Source organism: Pelophylax lessonae (genome assembly GCF_965119305.1).
Source record: "Pelophylax lessonae genome assembly, chromosome: 3".
Lineage (NCBI taxonomy): Eukaryota > Metazoa > Chordata > Amphibia > Anura > Ranidae > Pelophylax > Pelophylax lessonae.
In genome coordinates this window covers 39,579,089-39,605,505 of record NC_138770.1, presented here as the reverse complement: position 1 = coordinate 39,605,505, position 26,417 = coordinate 39,579,089, and the positions used below count along the sequence as shown (strand labels likewise).

Sequence of the window (26,417 nt, the reverse complement as noted above, 5' to 3'; positions counted from 1 at the left end):
ATATGTAAAAAGGAAAACAGCATGAGCGCCCCTTCCCCAATCCATAACAGTCCCTTTGGGCCCCCCCCCCCCGTCCTAAATCAACTCCCCATGTTGAGGGCATGTGGCCTGGTTGTGTTCAGGAGGGGGGCTCTCACTCACTCCCCCTTTTCCTGGCCTGCCAGGCTGCGTGCTCAGATAAGGTTTATGTGTGGATTGCGGTTGGGGACTCCACACCGTTTTTTTTTTTTTTTTTTTAATTTTGGCAGCAAGGGGTTCCCCTCAAAATCTATAACAGACTTAAGGGTCTGGTATGGATTTTTTGTGGGGGGGGGGGGGCACACTTTTTTCTATTGCCGGCAATGTGTTTTTTTTTTTTTTTTTTCATTCAGCTGTCAGCTGGGAAGCCTGTTGACAGCTAATGACTCATCCGTTGTTAATGACGTCATGGCCGGCTTCCCGATCCGCTCCCTAACAACCAGCTAGTCACTGTGTCCTGATCGGGCAAAGCTTTTCCCAGTCAGGGCTTAGGATGACCTGTGCAGCACGCAGTGCATTGTGAGTCGCTCGCCCAGCGAATACCATGGCGAATGATCTGCAGATTCGGGTGTTCGGCGAACAGGAGATGTTCCGACCAAACTTTTGCTTGGCCCTGACCGTTCTCCCATTTCTAAACAGAAGGAATGTAAATGCATTTTTACCAACTGAAAGGCTATGCTAATTTTTTATGAATAGACTCCTAAATATCAGGAGACATTTCTTTAACCACTTTGAGACCAGACACTTTCACCCCTTTTCTGCCCAGGCCAATTTTGTAGCTGTCAGCGCTGTCACACTTTGAATCTTTGAATATCAATTACTCAGTCACGCAACACTGTACCCATGTGAATTTTTTATGGTTTTTTTTTTAGACAAAAATAGCATTTGCTTGGTGGTTTTTAATCCCCACTGTTTTTTTTTTTCTTTTTTGTTTTTTGCTATGTAAACTTCTTGCTTTGCAAATAAAATAATCTTTCTTCATAAATATAGGCCAAAATATATTCTGCTACATTTCTTTGGAAAAATTAACCCAAACCTGTGTACAATATTTGGGCAGAAGACACTAGATCAGCAGAGGCAGTCTGGGCAGCAGGCACTGGATCAGCAGAGGCAGGCTGGGCAACACTTCAGCTGAGGCTGACTGGGCAGCAAGCACAGGAACATTAGAAGCAAGCTGAACAGGGGGCATTGAATCATCACAGGCAGGCTTGGCTTCAAACACAGGATTAAAAGACACAGGTTTGACAGCATGCTCAGGAATCAGAGACAGGCTGGGCAGCAGGCACAAAATCAGCAAAGGCAGGTTGGGCAGCAGGCACAGGGTCAGTGGAGGCAGGCTGGGCAGCAGGCACAGGGTTAGCGGACACAGGCTGGGCAGCAAACAGAATCAGTAAAGTCAGGCTGAATAGGATCAGTTGAGTCTGGTTCAGCAGCAGATAAAGGATAAATGGAGTCAGTGTGGACTATAGGCAGAGGATCAAGGACATCAGGGTGGATAGCTGGTAGCACGTCAGCAGGGTCAGACTAAACTGTAAGCATTTTGTCAAGAACATCAGGCTGGACAGAAGGTAGGATATTAGTGACATCAGGCTATTCAGTAGGTAAATGATCAGTGGCATCTGACTAGGCAGCAGATAAAGCGCCAATGGTATCAAACTGGATAGCAGGTTAAAGATGAGTAGAGTCAGACTGGACAGCAGGAGGGGTATCAGCAGAGTCAGGCTGGGAGGCTGGAGCATGGATTTGGTGCACAGTGGCGAAGAGCCCCACTTGGCTGAGTGAAGTCACTCTGTCCTAAGGATGGATGGAACTTCTTGGGCTTGAGCAGATATTGTTGTGGCAGAGTAAGATCAGGGCACTGAGAGTCCCAAATATAAAAGGGCAATATTCAGAACCAAGGCCGAGTATGGAGCAGACTGACCCATAGATGATGCAGTGCCAGGCCAAACTGAGGTAGCTGGTACTGGGGCAGGCAGGATGTGATAGAAACTATTAGTGTAGTCTGAACAGGAGCATCAGCCTTGGAAGCAGGCTCGACTGGGGCAGCAATCATAGAACTGGTTGGACTGGAGCAGCAGTTAATTGAACAAGCTGGATTGGAGTACTTAGCACTGAAATGGTCTGGACTAAAGCAGCTGGCACTGGAACAAGCTGAACAGAAGCCACTGGTATGGAGGCAGACTGGTTTGAGACAGAAGACCTGAAGGCAGGAACTGGTACAAGATCAGGCTAAACAATGGTTGTTTAAGGAGTGAACAGTGAAAGAATTGTGTGAGTGGAAAAAAACTTCCAGTAAATAGGGGGGAGTCTCCTGTTCTATGCACAGTTTATGTAGGGCTATAACACATACATTGACTCCCTCTTGGGCTGCCATGGAATGTAAAATCGTAAAAGCCTAATTGGAGTGTTCTTTAGTTTCTATATTATTACTTAAAACTTTCTGTATTATATATTGTTAGCCTATGATCTATTAAAACTGTTTCCTCTCTCAACACTGGAATTTACAAAAGCTTGCAAACCTCTGTGTCTGTGTGAATGCTTAAAAAAAAAAAAAAACCTGTCGTGGCAGCACCGAACTACAAGCGAAGGTTTCTCATGCAGACAGACGCCTCTACATATAGGCTGGGGGCTCTCCTCACACTGACCACAGATTACCTCCCCTTCAGGCACAAGAGTCCAGGGGGCACAGTATGCTCTTCTTCCCGTGCTGTGCCCCGCTGGAAACTTAGAGCTCACCCCTCGCCATGCGGGAAGTGAAAGAGAAATATAAATGTGACAGTGAACCAAATAACCCACCCAACAACCTCACTATAATACATTATATAGACATGGAGGGAAGCTCACGTAAACAGGGTAGGTCCCAGACTGGAAATAAGAGTAGCAGATATGGGGTAGCAGAATACAGGATCAAGAAGGGAAGTGGCTCATAGGCAAAACACTGAGGCACCGATGAAAGTTAGGGGAGGCATTATATACCTTCCCAGTAGCCAGCATCAGGTGGAACCTAATTACTGGAATCTGCTGGCTGCTGGTAGACACCTGCTGGTGGCCACTGGAATTGCACCCTTCATCTCTGGGAGCCACAGTGCCACCAGCAGTTTATCCAGGTTTTGACAGCCTTGTGTATAGAGTATTAGAAGAACCATGAAAATCAAATAGTCACTGTTTGGGATGCACATTTAAGGTGCTCGGTGTGGATGAACAGGACAGATTATGACTGTCAATGGTTACTGAGTATTCAGTGGCTGCTTTTCACTCGCTGAGTTCTAAAAACCACTTGTGTCACTCAGATCATTCTTTATATGGCTGCGAATTGCTGGCCACCTAAGCAAATGGGTGGGAAATGCAGCATTACATCATTGCCTGAATATAGCCACATGGCCATACTTGGACAGTGATGTAACCACTATCCCTGCCCCTTCCTTTATATAACTGATGACAGCTTGGGGAGCTGTTGCTTGGCTTTTGTAGAATCTGGATCGATCGTGTGGTTTGGGTGTTTTTTTTTTTTTCAGTTAGTCAGTGGGCAGCCATTGGGATTGATGATGGATTTACATTGAGAGACTTTTTTGGGGATTTAAATTTTTTTTAAAAAGGACTTGTTAAACATTTTGGGTGTCTTTATTGCTAGGTGATTTTTTTTTTGGAGAGTGAGTAGGGGTACTATGTACCCCATACCCATTCACATGATGTTCAGGTTCCTGCGGCCACTGACTCCAGCCTGAGCAGGAAGCTGCCACATATAGCATTGGAAGTAATACTGCAGCTAAAGGTCTGATTTGATTAAATACCCATCTAGTTCTGACCCCCCCCGACCAAGCCACAAATTCTGCCCAAACATAGGTCCATTTACTGGTCCTTTATTGGTGACCAATGGCGAAGGATCCCCTTATATCAGTAGTCAGCAAGAGAGTAACATTCTTATATTGTCATGAAATTGTTGTTACTGAGAGACAGAAATTTCTCAAGGAAACTCTAGAAACTTTTGGAGGAACCCTGGCTGACAAAGCCTGGACTAGGCAGTAATATATTTCTATCCCCCTTGGTGGGAGTGGAGATGACCCATCTATAAGGATATACAGTACATACTAGGCCTGCTGAATATAATTGCCGAATCGATGCATCGCGATGCGACCCTTCGCGATTGTGAACCGATTACCTAATGACGTCAGTTCCGGGGGTGGGGACAGAAGTGACATGGCGGCGCTGGCGCTTAATGAGTTGTTGGCGGCGGCCGGGCTTGTGGAACACGGAGCTCCTCCTCGCGGCGCGGGAGAGGAGAGGAGGAAAGCGGAGCTATCAGTGCTCTCTCTGGCCCCGGGATACACATGCCCACTTAACACGCTGCTGCCCGACCGCCCGCTCTGACAGCCCGGCCACCCGAAGTCGCGGCCTTCCCAGCCGGAGAGCCCAAAAGAGTTGATGGCAAGGCACGCCGGTCAGTACACTTCTGGTAGCGGTGCGGTTCTCGGCAGACAGCCTGAGTTGACCGCAGGGGAGCGAGGAGGCCCTGCTTTCCGCCTGTACCATGCACTGCACGAGTCCAAGCTCCAAATTCACGACATGAGGCTCATCACCCGGGACCTGTCCGAGCCCTACTCCATACACCTACCGCTACTTCTCCCACAACTGGCTGCAGCTCTGCTTCCTGGTAAGTCGGGGCACTACAGGGCCCAGCATTACTCCTTACCAGGGCCTGCTATAATACAACTAGGGGCATTACAGTGCCCAGCATTCCTCCTTACCAGGGCATGTTATACTACAACTAGGGGGACTACTACAGACTCTGTAGTCCCCCTAGTTGTAGTATAACAGGCCCTGGTAAGGAGGAATGCTGGGCTCTGTAGTGCCCCTAGTTGTAGTACAGTAGGCCCTGGTAGGGAGGAATGCTGGGCTCTGTAGTCCCCCTAGTTATAGTACAGTAGGCCCTGATAAGGAGGAATGCTGGGCTCTGTAGTCCCCCTAGTTGTAGTACAGTAGGCCCTGGTAAGGAGGAATGCTGGGCTCTGTACAGATCTGTCCATAGATCCCCTTTAGAGCAGGGTCCCCATAGATCCCCCTTTAGAGCTCAGTTCCCCTGGATCCCCTTTAGGGCAGACCCAGGCTCCCCATAGATCTCCTTTAGAGCAGGGTCCACATAGATCCCCCTTTAGAGCCGGGTCCCCATAGATCCCCCTTTAGAAAAGGGTCCCCATAGTAATCGTGATGCATCGCGGAATCTAATCGTATCGAATCGCGACATTAATAATCGTAATCGCATCGAATCGTGAGGTAAGTGAAGATGCGCAGCACTATTACATACACACACAGCACAAGGCCGTGTTCACACTATGAGATGTTTCTCGGGGCTGCAGTTCATCTGAGCTCCATGAGGTGGTGATTTCACTTATACTGAGACATACGGGAAGTCTCTATGGAAGAGAGGAAGTGATGTCAGGTATAAACAGGAAGTTCCAGGTGAGAGGTGAGTTGGGAGGAAGTAGAGAGGAGACATTGCTGGAAGTGCCAGTAGATGAGGTAATAAGATTTCATTTCTATTTACACCCAGTAACCCAACCATCATGTCCGTCCTCTTCCTCCATAGTCACTGTGACATCTTTTATCTCCAGCAGATGATGATACACACATATATAGTGTGGAAACCTAGATTAACCCCTTCAGGGTCAGAACATTTCCCCACTTACGGGGCCGGAAAATTCTCTTCATGTTGGAGATGTGTCACCTTCTCACCTTAGCAATCTCTTGTAATGAGGGGGAGATTCAGATTTGGGTTGTACTGAAATTTGTACTTCCACACCTTCGAAGATACTAATCCCCCTCCTGTACCCGACGACCTCCGCCATGAATTCCAGGCTCCACACCTCCTCCTGCAGGCTCGGGACTGGCATGATCTCCCCTCGGGGAATGAACCCCCGTTATCCCCCCACTGAGCACCAGTGCCCACTTTTGTCTGCCCACTGAGCACTAGTACATCCCAACTCCCCCCACCGTGCACCAGTGCATCCTTTCTCTCCTCAATTAACCCCCCCCCCCTTGTCCCCCCACTGAGCACCAGGGCCCCCCTTGTCCCCCCACTGAGCACCAAGGCCCCCCTTGTCCCCCCACTGAGCACCAGGCCCCCCCTTGTCCCCCTAATGAGCACCAGAACCCCCCTTGTCCCTCCCCATTGAGCACCACTGCTCCCCTTGTTCTCCCACTGTACCCAAGTGCCCCCCCTTGTCTCCCCTATTGAGCACAAGTGCCCTTGTCCCCCCACCGCTCAGTGCTGCATGGGGCTCATCCTGTGGGGGGCTGGGATTGGGGGTCACTAAGTAAATACACACCTCTTGGGTCACCTAGGCTGCCCATCCACACTTCACTTTTGCTTTTTAACTCTGTGACTGCTGAATTGCTATTATCACCATCATCCCCACACCAGGGAGTTCCTAATGGGGTTCAGTCCTTTTTAGGGTGTCACCTTCCCTTTAAATTGAGTTTCCCCCCTAGGAATTTCTAGGAAGGGTGATCATGGTGAAAGCCCTGACATACACCTGTCAGTGCCAGCAACTTACCATTAAGTGCCTGGGGATGGTCTTCATGACCCCCCCTCCCCCCAGCACAAATAAAGCAGCTACAGGAAATCACAAAAAAAAAAGCACTTTTACTTAATCTTCTGCTCACCTACACTCCAGCAGTGAACTGTCCCTCATCCTGGTTAATGAAGGACTATGAGCTCTGTATTGGTCTTGATGACAGAGAACCTGCGACCAACAGAGCATAGTAGAGTAAAGGCTGCATGGATGGGTCTTACCACCCAGAGGAGCTTTCGGGGTCAAAGGATCAGGGAAGAAAAAGTGTCTAATATTCAGGTTATGTCGAGTCATAGGGGGCTATTGTCATGAAGGTTTAGATAAAGTTAGTTATGGGGAGATGAATGGATATTTTATATGCTTTTTGGGGGAATTTTAGGATTTTATTAGGGTATGATGATGGTGTTTCACTATGTGCATTAATAAATTATGAGAAAGCTTTTGTATGAACATTTATTGTTTCTAATATAATGAGATATCACCATATGGTTTTTGTCCATAGTCGTCTATCCAGACAGGTTGTGATTTGATTTCAGTTATAATTTTTGAATGGTTACACCCAAGACTACTTTGAAGGAATTGGAGATGATTGGTCACTACCAACATGATGTCCTGCAGCAACTACTCTCCCCTTACTATCTTGTCCTGCAGCAACTACTCTCCCCTTACTATCTCCCCAGGCAGAAAATGTTTGTCCCCTACTATCTTCCCATGCAGCAGCCCCCCCAACTCCCCCCCCCCCCCAATTATCTTTGCATGCAGTAGCTGTCCTCCCCTCTACTATCTCCCCATGCAGCAGCTGCTCACCCCCTACTATTTCCCCGTGCAGCAACTGCCCTCCGCCTACTATCTCCCTGTGCAGCAACTGCCCTCCGCCCACTATTTCCCTGTGCAGCTACTGCTCGCCCCCTACTAACTCCCTGTAAGACAACTGCTCTCTCCCTACTATCTCCTTGTGCAGCAACTTCCCTCCTCCTGCTATCTCCCTGTGCAGCAACTGCTCTCTCCCTTACTATCTTGTCCTGCAGCAACTACTCTCCCCTTACTATCTCCCCATGCAGAAAATGTTTGTCCCCTACTATCTTCCCATGCAGCAGCCCCCCCACCCCCCCAATTATCTTTGCATGCAGTAGCTGTCCTCCCCTCTACTATCTCCCCATGCAGCAGCTGCTCACCCCCTACTATTTCCCCGTGCAGCTACTGCCCTCCCACTACTATCTCCCCGTGCAGCAACTGCCCTCCGCCCACTATTTCCCTGTGCAGCTACTGCTCGCCCCCTACTAACTCCCTGTAAGACAACTGCTCTCTCCCTACTATCTCCCTGTGCAGCAACTGCCCTCCTCCTACTATCTCCTTGTGCAGCAACTTCCCTCCTCCTGCTATCTCCCTGTGCAGCAACTGCTCTCTCCCTGTGCAGTAACTTCCTCTTACAATCTCCCTGTGCAACAACTGCTCTCTCACTATTATCTCCCTGTGCAGCAACTTCCTTCCTCCTACTATCTCCCTGTGCAACATCTGCTCTCTTCCTACTATCTACCCATTCAGAAACTGCCCTCCCCTACTATCTCTCCATGCAGCAACGGCCCTCCCCCTACTATCTCCCCGTGCAACAATTTCCCTCCTCCTACTATCTCCCCGTTCAACAACTGTTCTTTCCCTACTCTCTCCCTGTGCAACAACTGCTCCCTCTGTACTATCGTCCCATGCAGCAACTGCTCTCTCCCTACTATCTCCCTGTGCAGCAACTGCTCTGCTATACTATCTCCTGTGCAGCAACTCTGCCTTTCATATCGAGTCACTTTAGCTTTGTAGTAGTTTGATAGAGGTGAATGGACAGCCTAGCTATTATTTATACTATATTGATGGGAGATGTGTGGTGCTTTTAGTGCACACTGTTTACCGCAGGACAAGGTGAGTGTCCCCCAGTGTGGTATTTTACTGCTGCCCATAATAAAAGAACATTCTTTCAAAAAAAAGTAAAGAGCCTAAAGAATGTTCATTGTTGCCTATTTTGCAGATACGCAGATTCTCTGGATGAAAGGCTATGCAGATAATTTTTGTTATAAATAAACCCCTAAGTAACCAAACCTAACACTGGGGCAGCCCACCTAATAACCCCTTATATCTCCATCCGAATTATCAGGACCCGAGTCTGAATCTGCAACCTTTGCTGTATCTGGAGGTGTGTCTTTCTCCTTAGCCACCTGGGATGCTGGGCAGCTCCCTGGACAACTCCTTAGACAATCTTGCCTTTAACTTTGTTTCTCTAGAACCTTGAACCCTTTGTTCCTCCCATAAATGTCCTATTAAGGCCATGCCTTTGCACTTTTTGTCTGCCAAATTATTGTACTCTCCAGCTGATATCATGCTCTTGTCACTCCCGCTGCGGTCTATATCTTCGCTACCATTCGTTACTGACCTGGTTTGTTCCTTGATTACGCTTCTGCTTGATCCCAACCTGTAACCAATTATTACTCTTTGGCTTGTTTACTGACTAAGCTGCTGCTTATCCCTATTTGCTCTATCTCATTCTAAACCACGGGTTGCTCATCACCTGATGGGGCGATCCTGAGGACTGTGACCTGGTACTAACACGCCTCAAAACCCATCTCCACCATCAGGAGTTCTGGTAAATACTGGTTAGTGCTTAGACCCTGCACCTTGGGTAAGCCCACATCATCCGCCAGGGTGACCCGCTTCTGTACTTATCCAGCCTCTCTACTGCTATGGCTACTGGTCTCAGAGCCTGACCATGACACTAATATTGTACACTCAATATAGTCCAAATACAATGTAGTTTTCCGCTATCCATCAACAGAGAAACCGGTGTAGATCACGTGACCACATCAATGAGGATGAAGGAGGACCGGAGTCACATGACTGAGAGGATACTAAACCTCACCCTGGAGATCATCAACCTGCTAACCGGAGAGGTGAGGAGGATTCTGGGAGGTCACATAAAATCTACTCTTATCTCTATTAAAAAAACACAGACCGGACTGGGGAGGCGAGGAGGATTCTGGGATTCTAACATGATATTCCTATTGGTTCTTCAATACAGAGATTCCCTCTTCTGAAGTCAGGTGATGATATGACCATCACAGTGCCTCCATGTGACTCCCTAAAACCTGAGAGACACAACATGCAGAAGATTCTAGAAGTCATCAGAGAGATCACTGAGCTGCTGACAGGAGAGGTGAGCGGTGCTGGGAATTCTGGGACATTATCCAGTAACAGACAAGGGATGTGTCTGGATGGTGACTGTATCATTGTGTGTGTCAGGTTCCTATAAGGTGTCAGGATGTCACTGTCTATTTCTCCATGGAGGAGTGGGAGTATTTAGAAGGACACAAGGATCTCTATAAGGACGTCATGATGGAGAATCAGCCGCCCCTCACATCACCGGGTAAGAGGAGACTTTATTGTAAAGGAGAGAGCAGTACGGAGGCTCCACCTAGATCCCCCATCATCTGATAAACACATAGAAACAATGTATTCAGTCAGTGTGTGTGTTTCCTACAGATGGATCCAATAATGGGAACCCACCAGAGAGATGTCCCCGTTCTTTGTATTCCTGGGATTCCACACAAGAAGATCACACCATCCCTCACCATCATCAGGTAGATGAGGAACAATCACTGATAGTATCATGAGGATCTGTACATTATCTGCATTGTTACAATTTATGTCACTTTTATTATGTATTCAGAGTGGAAACCTTAGAGATTCCATAGCTGATTTTAAAGAAGAGATAAAAGAGGATGATGAGGATGGGGTGATGGAGGAGTCAGAGTTTGTAAAAGGACACAAAGATCTTTACCAGGACACCATAGTGGAGTCATCCATCTACACAAACCCACCAGAGAGATGTCCCCGTCCTCTGTATTCCCGGGATTCCACACAGGAAGATCACACCATCCCTCACCATTACAAGGTTAGTGAAAGGGAACATCTGGAACATGGACTCTTGGAGATAATGTGTGAATATTTTTGTATGTGAGCAAATCTTTTAAAGATAACATTTTCTCTCATTTTCTTGGTTTAGGTTGAAGATCTGATAGATATAAAAGTTGTGATTAAAGCAGAAGAAGAAGAGACGTATGTGAGGGATGATCAGCAGTCTATGGAGGAGGATGGAATAACGGGGACATTTATAGAGGAGGACACTCCTACAGAGATCAGCACAGGTGGGTCATTAACACTAAATACATTCCTCCACCCATACTGCTCACTGATTGGTCCAGAGTAGGGCAAGGACTGGGTGATATCAGCCTGTAATCCCCTGGTCACTTTCCTGAGCTGTGTTTCTCCATCCTGTATTCCTGTATTTCTCTCAGAGACAATTTATATATCTAGACTGGACTTATGGAGATTCTGGGGTTCAGCTGGCAGCAGAATGTAGATTTTTGCGATTGGCATTACTCAACCTAGGGGCCTGAGGTATGTGTTTTGGGTTTTCTGCCTCATGCCCGAGTCTAGCAAGATCTCTGACAGAACAATTCTACCAGGGTCACCTGTTGTTTGCTGGCTGTGCCGGGTGGAGGGATATGTCTGTATAGTCTCAGACCCAAGTCACTGAGTGCAGTCTCAGGAGATGGGAGGTGGCGGTGTGGGACCTCTGCAACTTGTCTCAGTTAAGTAAACATTTAAACTTCGAGTCCTGACAATTACTAGTACTACAGAATCTATTATATACTCCTGACCCCTACACTATATACTCTATGTTGTACATTACATAATTCTGATACTATATAGTCCTTACTGTTGTATCTTCTACAATATATTGTACATTACATAGTACTGACTTCCACTCTCCACTCTCTACTCTCTACCTACTGCTATATATTAACATATTATATATTCTCTTTTGTTACACCCGTTTTCTACCAGCTGGACATTTTATATCTGATGACTTGATTGGAGCACAGACTTTTACATGGTGATAATAATGTGGGAACATTCTAAAATTTTGGAACCTCAAACAGAAACTGATAATGAGGGAGTCAATAACCCAATGATGGTGGTCTTCAGGATCAGTCCAGTCTTCATCTTGGTTGTTCTCCCCCCATCCTCACTCTCTGACTAAGGTCCATGAATAAGAAAATGAACTGGTAGGAGATCAGAGGACCCATTTACTAGTTACCTTGAGGGGGGAATTGTAAGATCCTCAGAGACAAAGCTGCCTGATGTGGGCGGAAACCTGGTTTAGGGGAACCTATCTGCTCATGTCTAGTAATAATCTTTGTATTTCTATTTTAGTAGATGGACAGGAGATGAGGAAAACCTCAGAGGATTGTCTCACTTTGTCTCCAGACTGTAAAGTAGAAGATGAGAACATCACACAGTATAGTCCAGGAGAAAACCCGGCTACCTCAAATGTCCATCCAGCACCACACAGTGTAGATGGACCATCGTATTCCTCTTATCCTGAGGAACCGCAGACTGTGAGGGACTGTGCAGGACCATCGTATTCCTCTTATCCTGAGGAACCTCAGACTGTGAGGGACGGTGCCGTCCTTCCAACAGATAAGAAGTTTTCCTGTGCGGAGTGCGGCAAAAGTTTCTTTTTTAAATCTGGGCTTATTGCGCATACAAGAACTCACACAGGTGAAAAGCCATATTCCTGTCCTCAGTGCGGGAAATGTTTTTCACAAAAGTACTATCTTTCCACACATCAGAGATCTCACACAGGAGAAAAGCCATATTCTTGTCATGAGTGCGAAAAATGTTTTTCAGAGAAGTCCTCTCTTAATAAGCATCAGAGATCTCACACAGGTGAAAAGCCATATTCCTGTCCTGAGTGCGGGAAATGTTTTGCAAAAAAATCTGAACTTGTCACACATCAGAGGTCTCACACGGGGGAAAAACCATATTTCTGTTCTGAGTGCGGGAAATTTTTTTCACAGAAGTCCCATCTTAACAGACATCAAAGATCCCACTCAGGTGAGAAGCCTTATCCCTGTTCTGAGTGCGGGAAATGTTTTTCAAGGAATTCCGATCTTTATAGACATCAGAGATTGCACACGGGGGAAAAACCATATTCCTGTTCTGAGTGTGAAAAATGTTTTTCAAGGAGGTCTGATCTTTCCAGTCATCAGAGATTCCACACAGGAGAGAAGATGCATTCCTGTCCTGAGTGCGGAAAATATTTTTCTTTGAAGTCCAGTCTTTACAAACATCAGCAATTGCACAGGGGGGAGATGTTGTATTCCTGTTCTGAGTGTGGGAAATGTTTTTTAAAAAAATCAAAACTTGTGAGACATCAGAGGTCTCACACGGGGGATAAATCATTTGACTGTCCTGAGTGCGGAAAATGTTTTGTACAATCAACAGATCTTGTCAGACATCAGAGGTCTCACACGGGTGAGAAGCCGTATTCCTGTGCTGAATGTGGGAAATGTTTTTCACAGAAGTCCAATCTTTACAAACATCAGAGATTGCACACAGTGGGAGAATCCACTTTCCTGCCCTGAGTGAGGGAATAGTTTTTCACGGAAGACCCATCTTTACAAACCTCAGAGATCTCACATGGGGGAGTTCCTGTCCTTAGTGAGGGAAATGTTCCTCACTGAAGTCCTGTCTTCCTGTACTTCAGGGATCCAAACACAGTCCACAAGGTGTGTTAGTGCCTTGAGTGCGGGAAATGTCTTCTATATGAATGTTGCTGGACATCACAGCTGTCATGTGGGGAAGAAGCACACCCTGATATACACCTCAGATATACTCCATGGATGATCTTCATCATGTAAGAAACAGTTCATAAGGAGATCAGAGATCACCAAAGACATGGATGAAGTGTTGTACCGTGTTGGCCATTTAAAGCCATAGAAAAAGTAAAATTGAGTCATTAGTGTGCGGTGTAAAGACTTAGAAGTCTATTTTTGAAAAAAAAAATGAAAAAATGCATTCATCAAGTCGTAACGAATGTTGGTCTTATTTTATTTCCTAAAGATATTTCCTTTGATCTTTGGCTCCTTGTAGTGGCTATAATGCGGTATTGAACTATTTTTCCTTATTGAGATATTTTGCAAATAATACCTCGTTATGGCCAGTAGATGGAGCTGGTGATCATAGGAAATCACTGTGTTTAATAGTTTGAAAGAACTACAGGAGCCAATATCCCTACTCACAGAGGAGGAGAGACACATGATTGTTTTCCTGGGCAGATCTGAAGACTGAGAGGTCTTTGCTGAGAGGAAGCTGTGCTGCTTGGATGGGATGCCTTTGCTGAGCCTGCTCAGAGACCCGGGTGGCACTTGCTTTGTCTACAGGAGCCTGAGTGACCCCCTGCTGTGAGTGCCTATATCAGAGCTGACAGACTGAGCTATGTGGAACACGGGACCTGCAGAAAGATTGACCTTTGCGGGACCTAAATTCAAAGGACTGCAGACCGCCAAGTGATCTGGACCCGATGCCTGTGTACCAGGAGGAGTGAGCTGAACATCCATGCCTAGCCCAATGCTGACACAATTAATGCAGGAGAGACTTTGTTTGGCAGCCCACTAACATTCTGCTGCCCACTTTTATAGAGACAGCCACATGTTCACTATCAACAAAATGGCCCCAACGAAAGCCGGCCAACACTGACAATTACTTCCAGGGGTACCCCTTAGTCAGGAAAGTATATATATAAAAAAACAAAAATACAACATTTGGCAAATAGATGGCGCTAAATAAAACTATAATCCTACCACTTTATAAAACTCTGGTCCGACCACATCTGGAGTATTCTGTCCAGTTCTGGTCGCCAGTACTCAGAAGGGATGTATTGGAGCTTGAGAGAGTACAGAGAAGGGCAACAAAACTTATTAGGGGATTAGAGGACCTTAATTACGAACAGCGTTTAGAAGCACTTGATTTATTATCCCTGGAGAAGAGACGCGTGAGAGGAGACATGATAGCGATTTACAAATACCTCAATGGTGATCAGAGCATAGAAAAAAAAAACTATTCAGTTGCAAGGAATGCATGAGGACACAAGGTCATTCAATGTGTTTAGAGGAGAAGAGTTTTAACCTCAGGCTACGCAGGGGGTTATTTACTGTTAGGGCTACAAGACTGTGGAATTCCCTGCCACAAATGGTAGTAACTGCCGGAAGTATGGCTACTTTTAAAAGACTCTTGGACGTACATCTCAAGGATCGAAACATTCAGGGGTATGGGAAATAAATACGTCCACACACACCTACACAGGTTGAACTGGGTGGACTATTGTCTTTATTCAACCTCACCTACTATGTAACTATGTAAATATCATACCAATTAGCACCATTTTTTATGAATATGTAGCACATTCATAGGTAGGTGCTAGTGAGAGAGTATAGTTATTGGCTCTGTCTGCCTATCGGAAGAGCAGCAGGCAAATCTATATTGCTTTCTGCCTACCAGAGAGCAGGATCTGTGAGTGAGGACTGCTCATTGTGCTCAGCATGTGATTCATTGAGTCTAGAGAGTGTTTCACACTGGTCCAATAGGGAGGCATGTAGGACAGTGGGAGAAAACCTGACCAATGGATACAGGCTTTGATACAGTCCTGGTGATTGGCAGAGACAGGCTATCTCAATGCATTCTGGGATACTGTATAAAAGCCAGGAGCACATGTGCTGTGGGGTCTTCGGCTGGTGAGCAGAGTCCCAGAGGGGGCGGCTGCCTCCTCCTCTGTAGCAGTGGCTTTAGGAGGTCATCCTGAGGGCCAGAGGAACGGAGCTGAACCCAGAGGTTCAGGAAAGCTGACTGAGGGGGAAGACCCTAGAAAAACGGTATCGTGAGTACAGGGGATCCTGTCAAGGGGCCTGACCTGAGTGGGCCACCCCGGAGTAGGATAGTCAGAGGACGGGTGTCAGTGGTCGAGAAAGAGGATGCTAGGAGAGTGTCCTGGAGAGAATTTAGTTCATCAAGTCATCTGGATAGAGACTTAACCCCAAAGTGACAGACAGTGAATCAACAGCCTGACTGTATCAAGAATTAGAAGTCCTCTGTCTTGTGAATAGCTAATTCGAAGTATCCCACTATTCCCTTCTCCCATCCCTATTTAAAATAAAACACCAAAAACAACTACAAACTTCTTGACTGATCATTGACTGAGCCAAGAAGTAAAGTGTTAAATTGTGAATGCCAGTGTTGCTAACCCATGGGGGACCCGAAAGTGTAATATCCAGCAGTCCTCAAGGGCAGTGCTACAAATAGACTTCTGAATATCAGGAGACTTTTCTTTAGCCACTTCAAGATCAGACACTTTCACCCCATTTCTGCCCCGGCCAATTTTGTAGCTTTCAGCGTTGTCATACTTTGAATATAATTTACTCAGCCATGCAACACTGTACCCATGTGAATATTTTTTTATCTTTTATTATCATTTCTAATTATTTTTTAGAAAAATAGAGCTTTTTTTCTGGTGGTATTTAATCACCACTGTGTGTTTTTTTTTTTTTTTTGCCATATAAACTTCTTTGCTTTGCAAATAAAATAATCATTCTTCATAAATTTAGGCCAAACTGTATTCTGCTACATTTCTTTGTTAAAATTATCCCAAACCCGTGTACATTATTTGGTCTGTGTTAACGATATAGAGTGTACGAGCTATGGCATGAATATTTAAAAATTGATCAGTCCTGATGTGTAAATCTTATTTCTTGAGCCCTTAAATCAGGGGTGTCCAAACTTTTTTCATAGAGGGCCAGATTTGATGAAGTGAACATGCGTGAGGGCTGACCATTTTGCATGACATTCTTTGGACCAAAAAAATAAATGCAAATTAACTATTTTATGCAAAGTTTATTGCAAACGGCATACTTTTTAATTTCGTCACATGGGTGACAAATCTAAACAGGTGTTAAATCACAGATGAAAACAAAAATCCAGGAAGCTGAAATATATGTCAGGAACATTGTAAAGTACATTACATATTATTGGTAATAAAGGTTGTCTGTCAACTTTTAAGTTCAGAATATATGAACAGGAACATAACACCAAGTGTACATGTTGTGTCCAAATATATTTATAACTGATTTAGACTGTGATGGTACTCACCATCACTGGGAGTGAAAGACAGATACTTAATGGTTTGGATTGCTTCAAATGGGTTTCTTTATTTAAACATATGATAATGTGTATTGCACTTCAATGTCAGAGACAGGCTCTCCCTATTGTCTGTCTATTGAGGTGTGATGTGGATTCTGTTAAGCCTGTCTGTCCCATTGTTGATTGGTAATGAACTCATATATTATTTCTGTCCAGATGGCTGGATAATTAGTTCAGGTTCATTCTATTTCTGTACACAATTTCATCGACATATGATAATGTAATCAGGCACCTGACCTGATGGGGTAATTTGATCAGGAGGGGGATGTGTTCCTGTGTGTATAAATTGAGTGTTAAACTCTTCCATAACGTAGAAGATTCCAGTACAAGCTAAGTTGTCGGCTAGCTTTGTATGGGGGGAATCTGATATCTATGTTCACGCCTGGGAGGAAGCCGTATACTGGCGGAAGTCCACCAGTACAGTGTGGGTCGCAGTTCCAACTGACATTGACTGAGATTTTACAATGTATTCATCTCAATTCGGAGCATGTGTGCTCCCTAATCAGTCGCACAAGGCTTAACCACAGATAAGAGCTATATGAACCCACCGATGATGATTATGATGGCAGCAATAATAGTCATGAATGATGCCAATGTAGTAAATAGAACTGTAGCACGGCCCCCTTGAGGACTGCTGAATTCCACACCTTCGGGTCCCCCTGGGTTACCATTAGCAATTTCAGTATGCACAGATTAACACTTTACTTGGCTCAGTCAATGATCAGTCCAGGGGCATGTAGTTGTTTTTGTTTTTTTATTTAAATTAGGGATGGGAGAAGGGAATAGTGGGATACTCCAAATTAACTATTCACAATGCAGAGGACTCCTACTTCTGACGATGCAGTCTGGCTGCTGTTTCACCCTGCAACTAGGTGAATTTGGATTAAGTCCCTATCCAGATGATTTGATGGACTAGATTATCTTCAGGATACTCTCCTAGTATCCCCTTTCACTTGACACACTGACACCCGTCCTCAGACTATCCTACACCGGGGTGGACCCCCTCAGGTAAGGCCCCTAGACATGATCCCCTGTACTCCCGACACTGTTTTCAGAGGGTCTCCAGTGTCTTTCCCCCTTTAGTCAGCTCTCCTGGACCTCTGGATTCAGTTCCATTCCTCTGGTCCCCAGGCCAACCGCCTGCAACCACGTGCCACCACTACAGAGGAGGAGGCAGCCGCCACCCTCCCTCCGGGTCTCTGCTCACCAGCCAAAGACCCCGCAGCACATGTGCTCCTGGCTTTTATACAGTATCCCAAAATGCACAGAGACAGCCTGTCTCTACCAATCACCAGGACTGTATCAAAGCCTATATATTCATTGGTCGGGTTTCCTCCCACTGTCCAACATGCCTCCCTATTGGAGAAGTGTGAAACACTCTCTAGACCCAATGAATCACACACTGAGCAGACCTAACTCACAGATCCTGCTCTCTGGTAGGCAAAACAAGTTAACAATACAAGTAACAGGAAAAGCCGGAATTGGATGCATCAGGCTGGGCTGGACCATCACTTTGAGTTCAAAACAGTAGCATGTATAAGAGGATGTATAAGGTTAATGGTAAAAGAACTAATATGGCATACGTGCAGTCCCGCGGAATTGAAAGGCGTTTAGCCTAACATCAGTAGTCTGCAATATTTTGGAGGGGATGATAAGGGACTATATACAAGACTTTAGTAATGAAAACGGTATTATTAGTAGTAATCAGTATGGATTCATGAAAAATCGCTCCTGTCAGACCAATCTATTAACCTTCTATGAAGAAGTGAGATGACAGCTAGATAAAGGAAGGCCTGTGGATGTGGTGTATCTGGATAAAGGAAGGCCTGTGGATGTGGTGTATCTGGATAAAGGAAGGCCTGTGGATGTGGTGTATCTGGATAAAGGAAGGTCTGTGGATGTGGTGTATCTGGATAAAGGAAGGCCTGTGGATGGGGTGTAGCTGGATAAAGGAAGGCCTGTGGATATGGTGTATCTGGATAAAGGAAGGCCTATGGATGTGGTGTATCTGGATAAAGAGAGGCCTGTGGATGTGGTGTATCTGGATAAAGGAAGCCCTGTGGATGTGGTGTATCTGGATAAAGGAAGGCCTGTGGATGGGGTGTAGCTGGATAAAGGAAAGCCTGTGGATGTGGTGTATCTGGATAAAGGAAGGCCTGTGGATGGGGTGTAGCTGGATAAAGGAAAGCCTGTGAATGTGGTGTATCTGGATAAAGGAAGGCCTGTGGATGTGGTGTATCTGGATAAAGGAAGGTCTGTGGATGGGGTGTATCTGGACAAAGGAAGGCCTGTGGTTGTGGTGTATCTGGATAAAGGAAGGCCTGTAGCTGTGGTGTATCTGGATAAAGGAAGGCCTGTGGATGTGGTGTATCTGGATAAAGGAAGGCCTGTGGATGTGGTGTATCTGGATAAAGGAAGGCCTGTTGATATGGTGTATCTGGATAAAGAAAGGCCTGTGGATGTGGTGTATCTGGATAAAGGAAAGCCTGTGGATGTGGTGTATCTGGATAAAGGAAGGCCTGTTGATATGGTGTATCTGGATAAAGAAAGGCCTGTGGATGTGGTGTATCTGGATAAAGGTAAGCCTGTGGATGTGGTGTATCTGGATAAAGGAAGGCCTGTGGATATGGTGTATCTGGATAAAGGAAGGCCTATGGATGTGGTGTATCTGGATAAAGAGAGGCCTGTGGATGTGGTGTATCTGGATAAAGGAAGCCCTGTGGATGTGGTGTATCTGGATAAAGGAAGGCCTGTGGATGGGGTGTAGCTGGATAAAGGAAAGCCTGTGGATGTGGTGTATCTGGATAAAGGAAGGCCTGTGGATGGGGTGTAGCTGGATAAAGGAAAGCCTGTGAATGTGGTGTATCTGGATAAAGGAAGGCCTGTGGATGTGGTGTATCTGGATAAAGGAAGGTCTGTGGATGGGGTGTATCTGGACAAAGGAAGGCCTGTGGTTGTGGTGTATCTGGATAAAGGAAGGCCTGTAGCTGTGGTGTATCTGGATAAAGGAAGGCCTGTGGATGTGGTGTATCTGGATAAAGGAAGGCCTGTGGATGTGGTGTATCTGGATAAAGGAAGGCCTGTTGATATGGTGTATCTGGATAAAGAAAGGCCTGTGGATGTGGTGCATCTGGATAAAGGAAAGCCTGTGGATGTGGTGTATCTGGATAAAGGAAGGCCTGTTGATATGGTGTATCTGGATAAAGAAAGGCCTGTGGATGTGGTGTATCTGGATAAAGGAAGGCCTGTTGATATGGTGTATCTGGATAAAGAAAGGCCTGTGGATGTGGTGTATCTGGATAAAGGTAAGCCTGTGGATGTGGTGTATCTGGACTATGCAAAGGCATTTGACACCGTTCCCCACAAACGCTTACTGTACAAACTAAGGTACGTATGGACCATAAGGTGAGTACCTGGATAGAGAACTGGCTCCAGGGGAGAGTACAGAGGGTGGTGATAAATGTAGAGTACTCGGATTGGGTGGGTTTGGTAAGTGGGGTCCCCCAAGGTTCTGTCCTGGTACCAATAATAAACGACATAGAGCACACGTGTCAAACACAAGGCCCCAGGGCCGAATCTGACCCTCCAAGCCATTTCATGTGGCCCTCACACCTCTCCTGCAGCTGCGGCAACCCCTTCATTGTTGCCCCCACCTTGTCTCAGCAGTCAGCAGCAGAGAGAAGGACAAAACTCCTCCACCAGATCCTGTACTTCTCCATGCAGCCAAAGAGATGCTTGAATCTACCCCCCCCCCCCTCACCATCTCAGCAGTCCGCAACAGAGAGGAAGACAGATCTCCTAGAGATCCTGCGCCTCTCTTTGCAGCCATAGCACCCTCTATTCTCCACTTCCCCTGGCCTTAGCATTCAGTGGTCTCCAGCCCTCCTCTGCTCCTCCTCTAGACTCACTGTCATGTAAGGGAGGGAGAGGGACTTCTAATGGTGGAGAGGGGGGGGGGGGATGCTCTGGACATCCAGTCTTACAGATACAACTGGCCCTTTGAGGGCAACCATAATCCCGATTCGGCCCATGATGAAATTGAGTTTGACACCCCTGACCTAGAAGATGGGATATCTAGTACAATCTCAGTATTTGCAGATGATACTAAACTAGGCATGCCAATATCTTCTATGCAGGATGTGGAAACGTTACAAGCGGACCTGAACAAAATAATGGGGTGGGCAACTACATGGCAGGTGAGGTTTAATGTTGAAAAATGTAAAGTAATGCACTTGGGCATCAGAAACCAGAAAGCAAGCTACTCACTAGGGGGGGAACTTCTGGGTAAATCTAAGATGGAAAAGGACATGGGGGTCCTAGTGGATAACAGGCTTGGCAGTGGCATGCAATGCCAAGCCGCTGGAAGCAAAGCCAACAGAATACTGGGATGTATAAAAAAGGGGATTCACTCCAGAAATAAAGAGATTATTCTCCCACTCTACAAGACTCTGGTCCGGCCACATCTGGAGTATGCTGTCCAGTTCTGGGCACCGGTCCTCAGGAAGGATGTGCTGGAACTGGAGAAAGTCCAGAGAAGGGCAACAAAGCTAATAAAGGGAATGGAGGACATCAGCTATGAGGAAAGACTACAAACATTGAACTTATTCTCTCTGGAGAAGAGACGATTGAGGGGGGATATGATATCAATGTACAAATACTGTACTGTTGACCCTAACATAGGGAACAAACTTTTCAGAGAAAGGGAATTCAATAAGACACGTGGCCACTCACTAAAACTAAAAGAAAAACGGTTTAACCTTAATCTACCTAAGGGGTTCTTTACTGTCAGAGCAGTAAGGATGTGGAATTCTCTTCCACAAGCAGTGGTATCAGCAGGGAGCATCGATAGTTTCAAAAAAATATTAGATGGTCACCTTAACGACCACAACATACAGGGGTATACAATGTACAACATACAGGGGTATACAATGTACGGTCGGCAGCAAACCCATACACATTATGGGTTGAACTGGATGGACTGATGTCTTTTTTTCAACCTCACTAACCATGTAACTATGAAAGATCCAGAGATCCCAGGGATCCTGAGCAGCGCCCGGGGATTCACAGGGGCCACAACAATAGATATTTCCAAATTACCTGCGGGGTCGTGTTAAAGCGGCCCGCGGGCCGGGCAGACCGCCGTCCTGTCTGCCTTGGGAATGATTGTTGGGTCCTGGCAGACATGGGGCCCACCGGACCCGCTGATTGGCTCCCGCTGTGTCCAATCACAGCGGGAGCTGGTCACCGGCGGTGCGCATGCGTGTCCCAGACCCAGGAAACAAAATCAAGTACAGGTATGAGATTTCATGCAGTCCGGAAGCTGTTAAATAACATGTCTGGGGTGGGGGGTGTCCTAATCCTGCCTGTGAAGCAGCGCTGACATTTACAAAGCGAAAAAAATAAATAAACGAGTTTAAAATGATGTTTCACTGACAGCTTTTTTAACCACTTGATACCCGCCCGCCGTCAAATGACGGCGAGCAGTGTAGCTATTGTTCTAAGACGCCGTCATATGACAGTGCACCAGAACAGCTAGGACACGGCGCGACTCCGATCTCGGTAAACAGTCAATGACATGACTCTTTACCCATGTGATCGGCTGTGTTCAATCACAGCCGGTCACATGTAAATGAGGAAGTGCCGTTATTCGGCTCTCCTCGCCTCACACTGTCAAAGTGAGGCGAGGACAGCCGATCAGAGGCTCCTCCTCATAGGGGAGACAAGTACAAGAAATCAGGGCACTGATCATCAGAGCCCTGATTACACAAAATGTAAATAAAGTGCCAATTAGTGCCCTCCATCAGTGCCCATAGTGCTGCCAATCAGTGCCCATCAGTGCCTGCTCATCTAGGCACTGATGGGCACTGACTGGCAGCTCCATGGGCACTGATTGTGGGCACTGATGGTGCTGCCCATCAGTGCCACCCATCAGTTGTCCATCAGTGCCACCTCTTAGTGCCCATCAGTGCCGCCTATCTGCTCATCAGGGCCACCTATCAGTGCGGCATATGAGTACCTCCTCATCAGTGCCACCTCTTCAGTGCCCATAAGTGCCACCTCATCAGTGCCGCCTCAACAGCGCACATCAGTGAAGGGGAAAAATTATTTTTTTTTTCAAAATTGACTGTCTTTTTTCTTTTTTTTTTGTAAAAAATAAAAAACCCAGAGGTGATTAAATACCACCAAAAGAAATCTCTATTTGTGTGAAAAAAATGATAAACATTTCATATGGGTACAGTGTAGCATGACCGCGCAATTGTCATTCAAAGTGTGACAGCGCTGAAAATTGGCCTGGGAGGAAGGGGGTGAAAGTGCACTGTAGGCAAGGGTTAAAAAAAAAAAAAAAACGCTCTCAAAGAAGCCAGCAAAGAAATTTTATTTGCCGCCAATTTTCCAGCTTCAGATCAGGCCATTTTTGGCGATTCGGCAGTGCGTTACTTTACCTGACAATTGCGCGGTCGTGCGACGCTGTACCCAAATAAAATTGATGTCCTTTTCCCCCATAAATAGAGCTTTCTTTTGGTGGTATTTGATCACCTCTGCGATTTTTATTGTTTGCGCTATAAACAAAAAAAGAGCGACAATTTTGGAAAAAAAAAAAGAAAAACAATATTTTTCACTTTCTGCTATATAACATTCCCAATAAAAAAAAATTAAAAATCACATTTTTTCATCATTTTAGGCCAATTTGTATTCTGCTACATATTTTTGGTAAAAAGAAAAAAAAAGAAAACGTAATAAGCGTATTTTGATTGGTTTGTGCAAAACTTATCACGTCTACAAACTAGGGGAAAGATTTATGTCATTTTTATTTTTTTTTTATTTTTAACTAGTAATGGCGGGGATCTGCAATTTTTAGCGGGACTGCGACAGTGCGGCGGACAGATCGGACCCTTGACTGACATTTTTGACACTTTTGGGGGGACCAGTGACATTACTACAGTAATCAGTGCTAAAAATATGCACTGTCACTGTACTAATGACACTGGCAGGGGAGGGGTTAACACCAGGGGCGATCAAAGGGCTAAGCGTGAGCCTAGGGGATGTTTTCTAACTGTGAGGGGAATGGGCCCCCAGGAGCGCTCCCGCGGACCGCCGTACAGGTACGGCGATTCGCCAGAACCTGCCGGTATATAACTGCGGCGGCTGGTTGGCAAGTGGTTAAATGGTATAATTTATTTTTTGTAAGTATAATTTTAGCACATCCTACAGCAAGAATGAAAAAAAGAAAATATCCCCCAAAATTATATTTAAGACTCTTTGAGGAAGGGAGATCCTCATAAAAAAAAAAAGTGTGAGGTCTTGTAGGAAATCTGTTAGACCCTTTTTATTATTATTATACAGGATTTATATAGCGCCAACAGTTTGCGCAGTGCTTTACAATGTGAGGGAAGACAATACAGTTACAGTACAATTCAATACAGGAGGAATTGGACGGCCCTGCTCGTTAGAGCTTACAATCTAGAAGACCCTTAGGCTCCATTCACACCGGTGCGACTTGTCATGCGATCTGACAGTTATAAATTGCAAGACAAGTCGCACCCTATTGTCAGCAATGGAACCGTTCCAATCAGTGCGACTCCCAAGTCTCCCAAGTGCTGATTTTTGCAATTTTAGGTGCGACTTGCATGTACATCTGTGCATGAAATCACGCCTGAAATTGCACTGATCTGCAGCTTCAAAATGGTGCAACTCCCATTGAAGTAGCACAATTTCGAAGTTGCATTCAGTGTGAACATGGCTTTTTTTCATCAGTAACGCGGCGGAATGCAGCTCCGGCACCTCCAGCACTGAATGCATCCAATGGCAAGGGGTGCTGGGGTGTGTTCAAGGGTCTATTAATGCTGGCTGCTGGAGGATCTATTGTTGCTGTAGGGGTGTAAGTTTATGCTGGGGGTTTTCTAGTGTTGAGGGAGGGGGTCTATTCTAGTTGGCTGCTGGAACGTCTATTGATGCTGGTCCACTGGAGGATCTATTTTTTCTTGGGGGAAGGGTACATTTTTGTTGGGAGGGTTCTACTGTTGAGGGAGGGGTCTGTTCTAGTTGGCTGCTGAAAGGTCTAATGATGCTGGCTGCTGGAGGATCTGTTGTTTTTGGGGGAAGGGTAAATCTTTGTTGGGAGGGTTCTACTGCTGAGGGAGGGGTCTGTTCTAGTTGGCTGCTGAAAGGTCATGGTAATGGTAAAGGTCTAATGATGCTTGCTGCCGGAGGATCTGTTGTTTTTGGGGGAAGGGTACATTTTTGTTGGGAGGGTTCTACTGTTGAGGGAGGGGAATATTGTTGTTGGCTGCTGGAAGGTCTATTGATGCTGGGCTGCTGGAGGATCTATTGTTGCTTGGGGGAAGGGTACATTTTTGCTAGGAGGGTTCTACTGTTGAGGGGACTATGCTACATACTGAGTGTAGGGTTTGGGGTGTGTGCTACATACTGAGTGTAGGGTTTTGGGGTGTGCGCTACATACTGAGTGTAGGGTTTGGGGGTGTGCGCTACATACTGAGTGTAGGGTTTGGGGGTGTGCGCTACATACTGAGTGTAGGGTTTGGGGGTGTGTGCTACATACTGAGTGTAGGGTTTGGGGGTGTGCGCTACATACTGAGTGTAGGGTTTTCAGGTTGTGCGCTACATACTTAGTGTAAGGTTTGGGGGGTGTGCTACATACTGAGTGTAGGGTTTGGGGTGTGTGCTACATACCGAGTGTAGGGTTTGGGGGTGTGCGCTACATACTGAGAGTAGGGTTTGGGGTGTGTGCTACATACTGAGTGTAGGGTTTAGGGGTGTGTGCTACATACTGAGTGTAGGGTTTGGGGGTGTGTTCTACATACTGAGTGTAGGGTTTGGGGGTGTGCGCTACATACTGAGTGTAGGGTTTGGAGGTGTGCGCTACATACTGAGTGTTGGGTGTGGGGGTGTGCTACAAACTGAGTGTAGGGTTTGGGGGTGTGTGCTACATACTATGTGTAAGGTTTGGGGGGGGTGCGCTACATACTGAGTGTAGGGTTTGGGGGTGTGCGCTACATACTGAGTGTAGGGTGTGGGGGTGTGTGCTACATACTGAGTGTAAGGTTTGGGGGGGGTGCGCTACATACTGAGTGTAGGGTTTGGGGGTGTGCGCTACATACTGAGTGTAGGGTGTGGGGGTGTGTGCTACATACTGAGTGTAGAGTTTGGGGGTGTGTGCTACATACTGAGTGTAAGGTTTGGGGGGGTGCGCTACATACTGAGTGTAGGGTTTGGGGGTGTGCGCTACATACTGAGTGTAGATTTGGGGGGGTGTGCTACATACTGAGTGTAGGGTTTAGGGGTGTGCGCTACATACTGAGTGTAGGGTTTAGGGGTGTGCGCTACATACTGAGTGTAGGATTTGGGCGTGTGCGCTACTTACTGAGTGTAGGGTTTGGGGGTGTGCGCTCCTTACTGAGTGTAGGGTTTAGGGGTGTGCGCTACTTACTGAGTGTAGGGTTTGGGGGTGTGCGCTACATACTGAGTGTAGGGTTTAGGGGTGTGCGCTACATACTGAGTGTAGGGTTTGGGGGTGTGCGCTACATACTGATTGTAGGGTTTGGGGGTGTGCGCTACATACTGTGTTTAGGGATGTGCGCTACATACTGAGTGTTGGGTTTGGGGGTGTGCGCTACATACTGAGTGTAGGATTTGGGCGTGTGCGCTACTTACTGAGTGTAGGGTTTGGGGGTGTGCGCTACTTACTGAGTGTAGGGTTTAGGGGTGTGCGCTACTTACTGAGTGTAGGGT

General features: G+C 46.2%; 2 protein-coding genes across 2 annotated transcripts in view; both read left to right on the top strand.

The window, feature by feature from the left end:
* The window catches only part of LOC309550289 (uncharacterized protein), a 436,279-nt gene that overhangs the window by 373,387 nt on the left and 36,475 nt on the right, over window positions 1-26,417 (top strand). The window contains exons 6-8 of the mRNA XM_082250692.1: window positions 10,633-10,774; window positions 11,847-13,053; window positions 13,569-13,581. Coding sequence (XP_082106818.1) covers window positions 10,633-10,774; window positions 11,847-13,053; window positions 13,569-13,581 — 1,362 coding nt within the window. The remainder of the gene's footprint in view (window positions 1-10,632; window positions 10,775-11,846; window positions 13,054-13,568; window positions 13,582-26,417) is intronic.
* On the top strand, window positions 9,410-10,310 carry LOC309550015 (gastrula zinc finger protein XlCGF66.1-like; the record flags this gene model as incomplete). The annotated part of the gene is made up of 4 exons (XM_082250487.1): window positions 9,410-9,520; window positions 9,649-9,783; window positions 9,870-9,993; window positions 10,297-10,310. Exons 1-4 carry the CDS (start codon window positions 9,437-9,439, stop codon window positions 10,308-10,310), a joined length of 357 nt encoding a protein of 118 aa, XP_082106613.1. The 5' UTR covers window positions 9,410-9,436.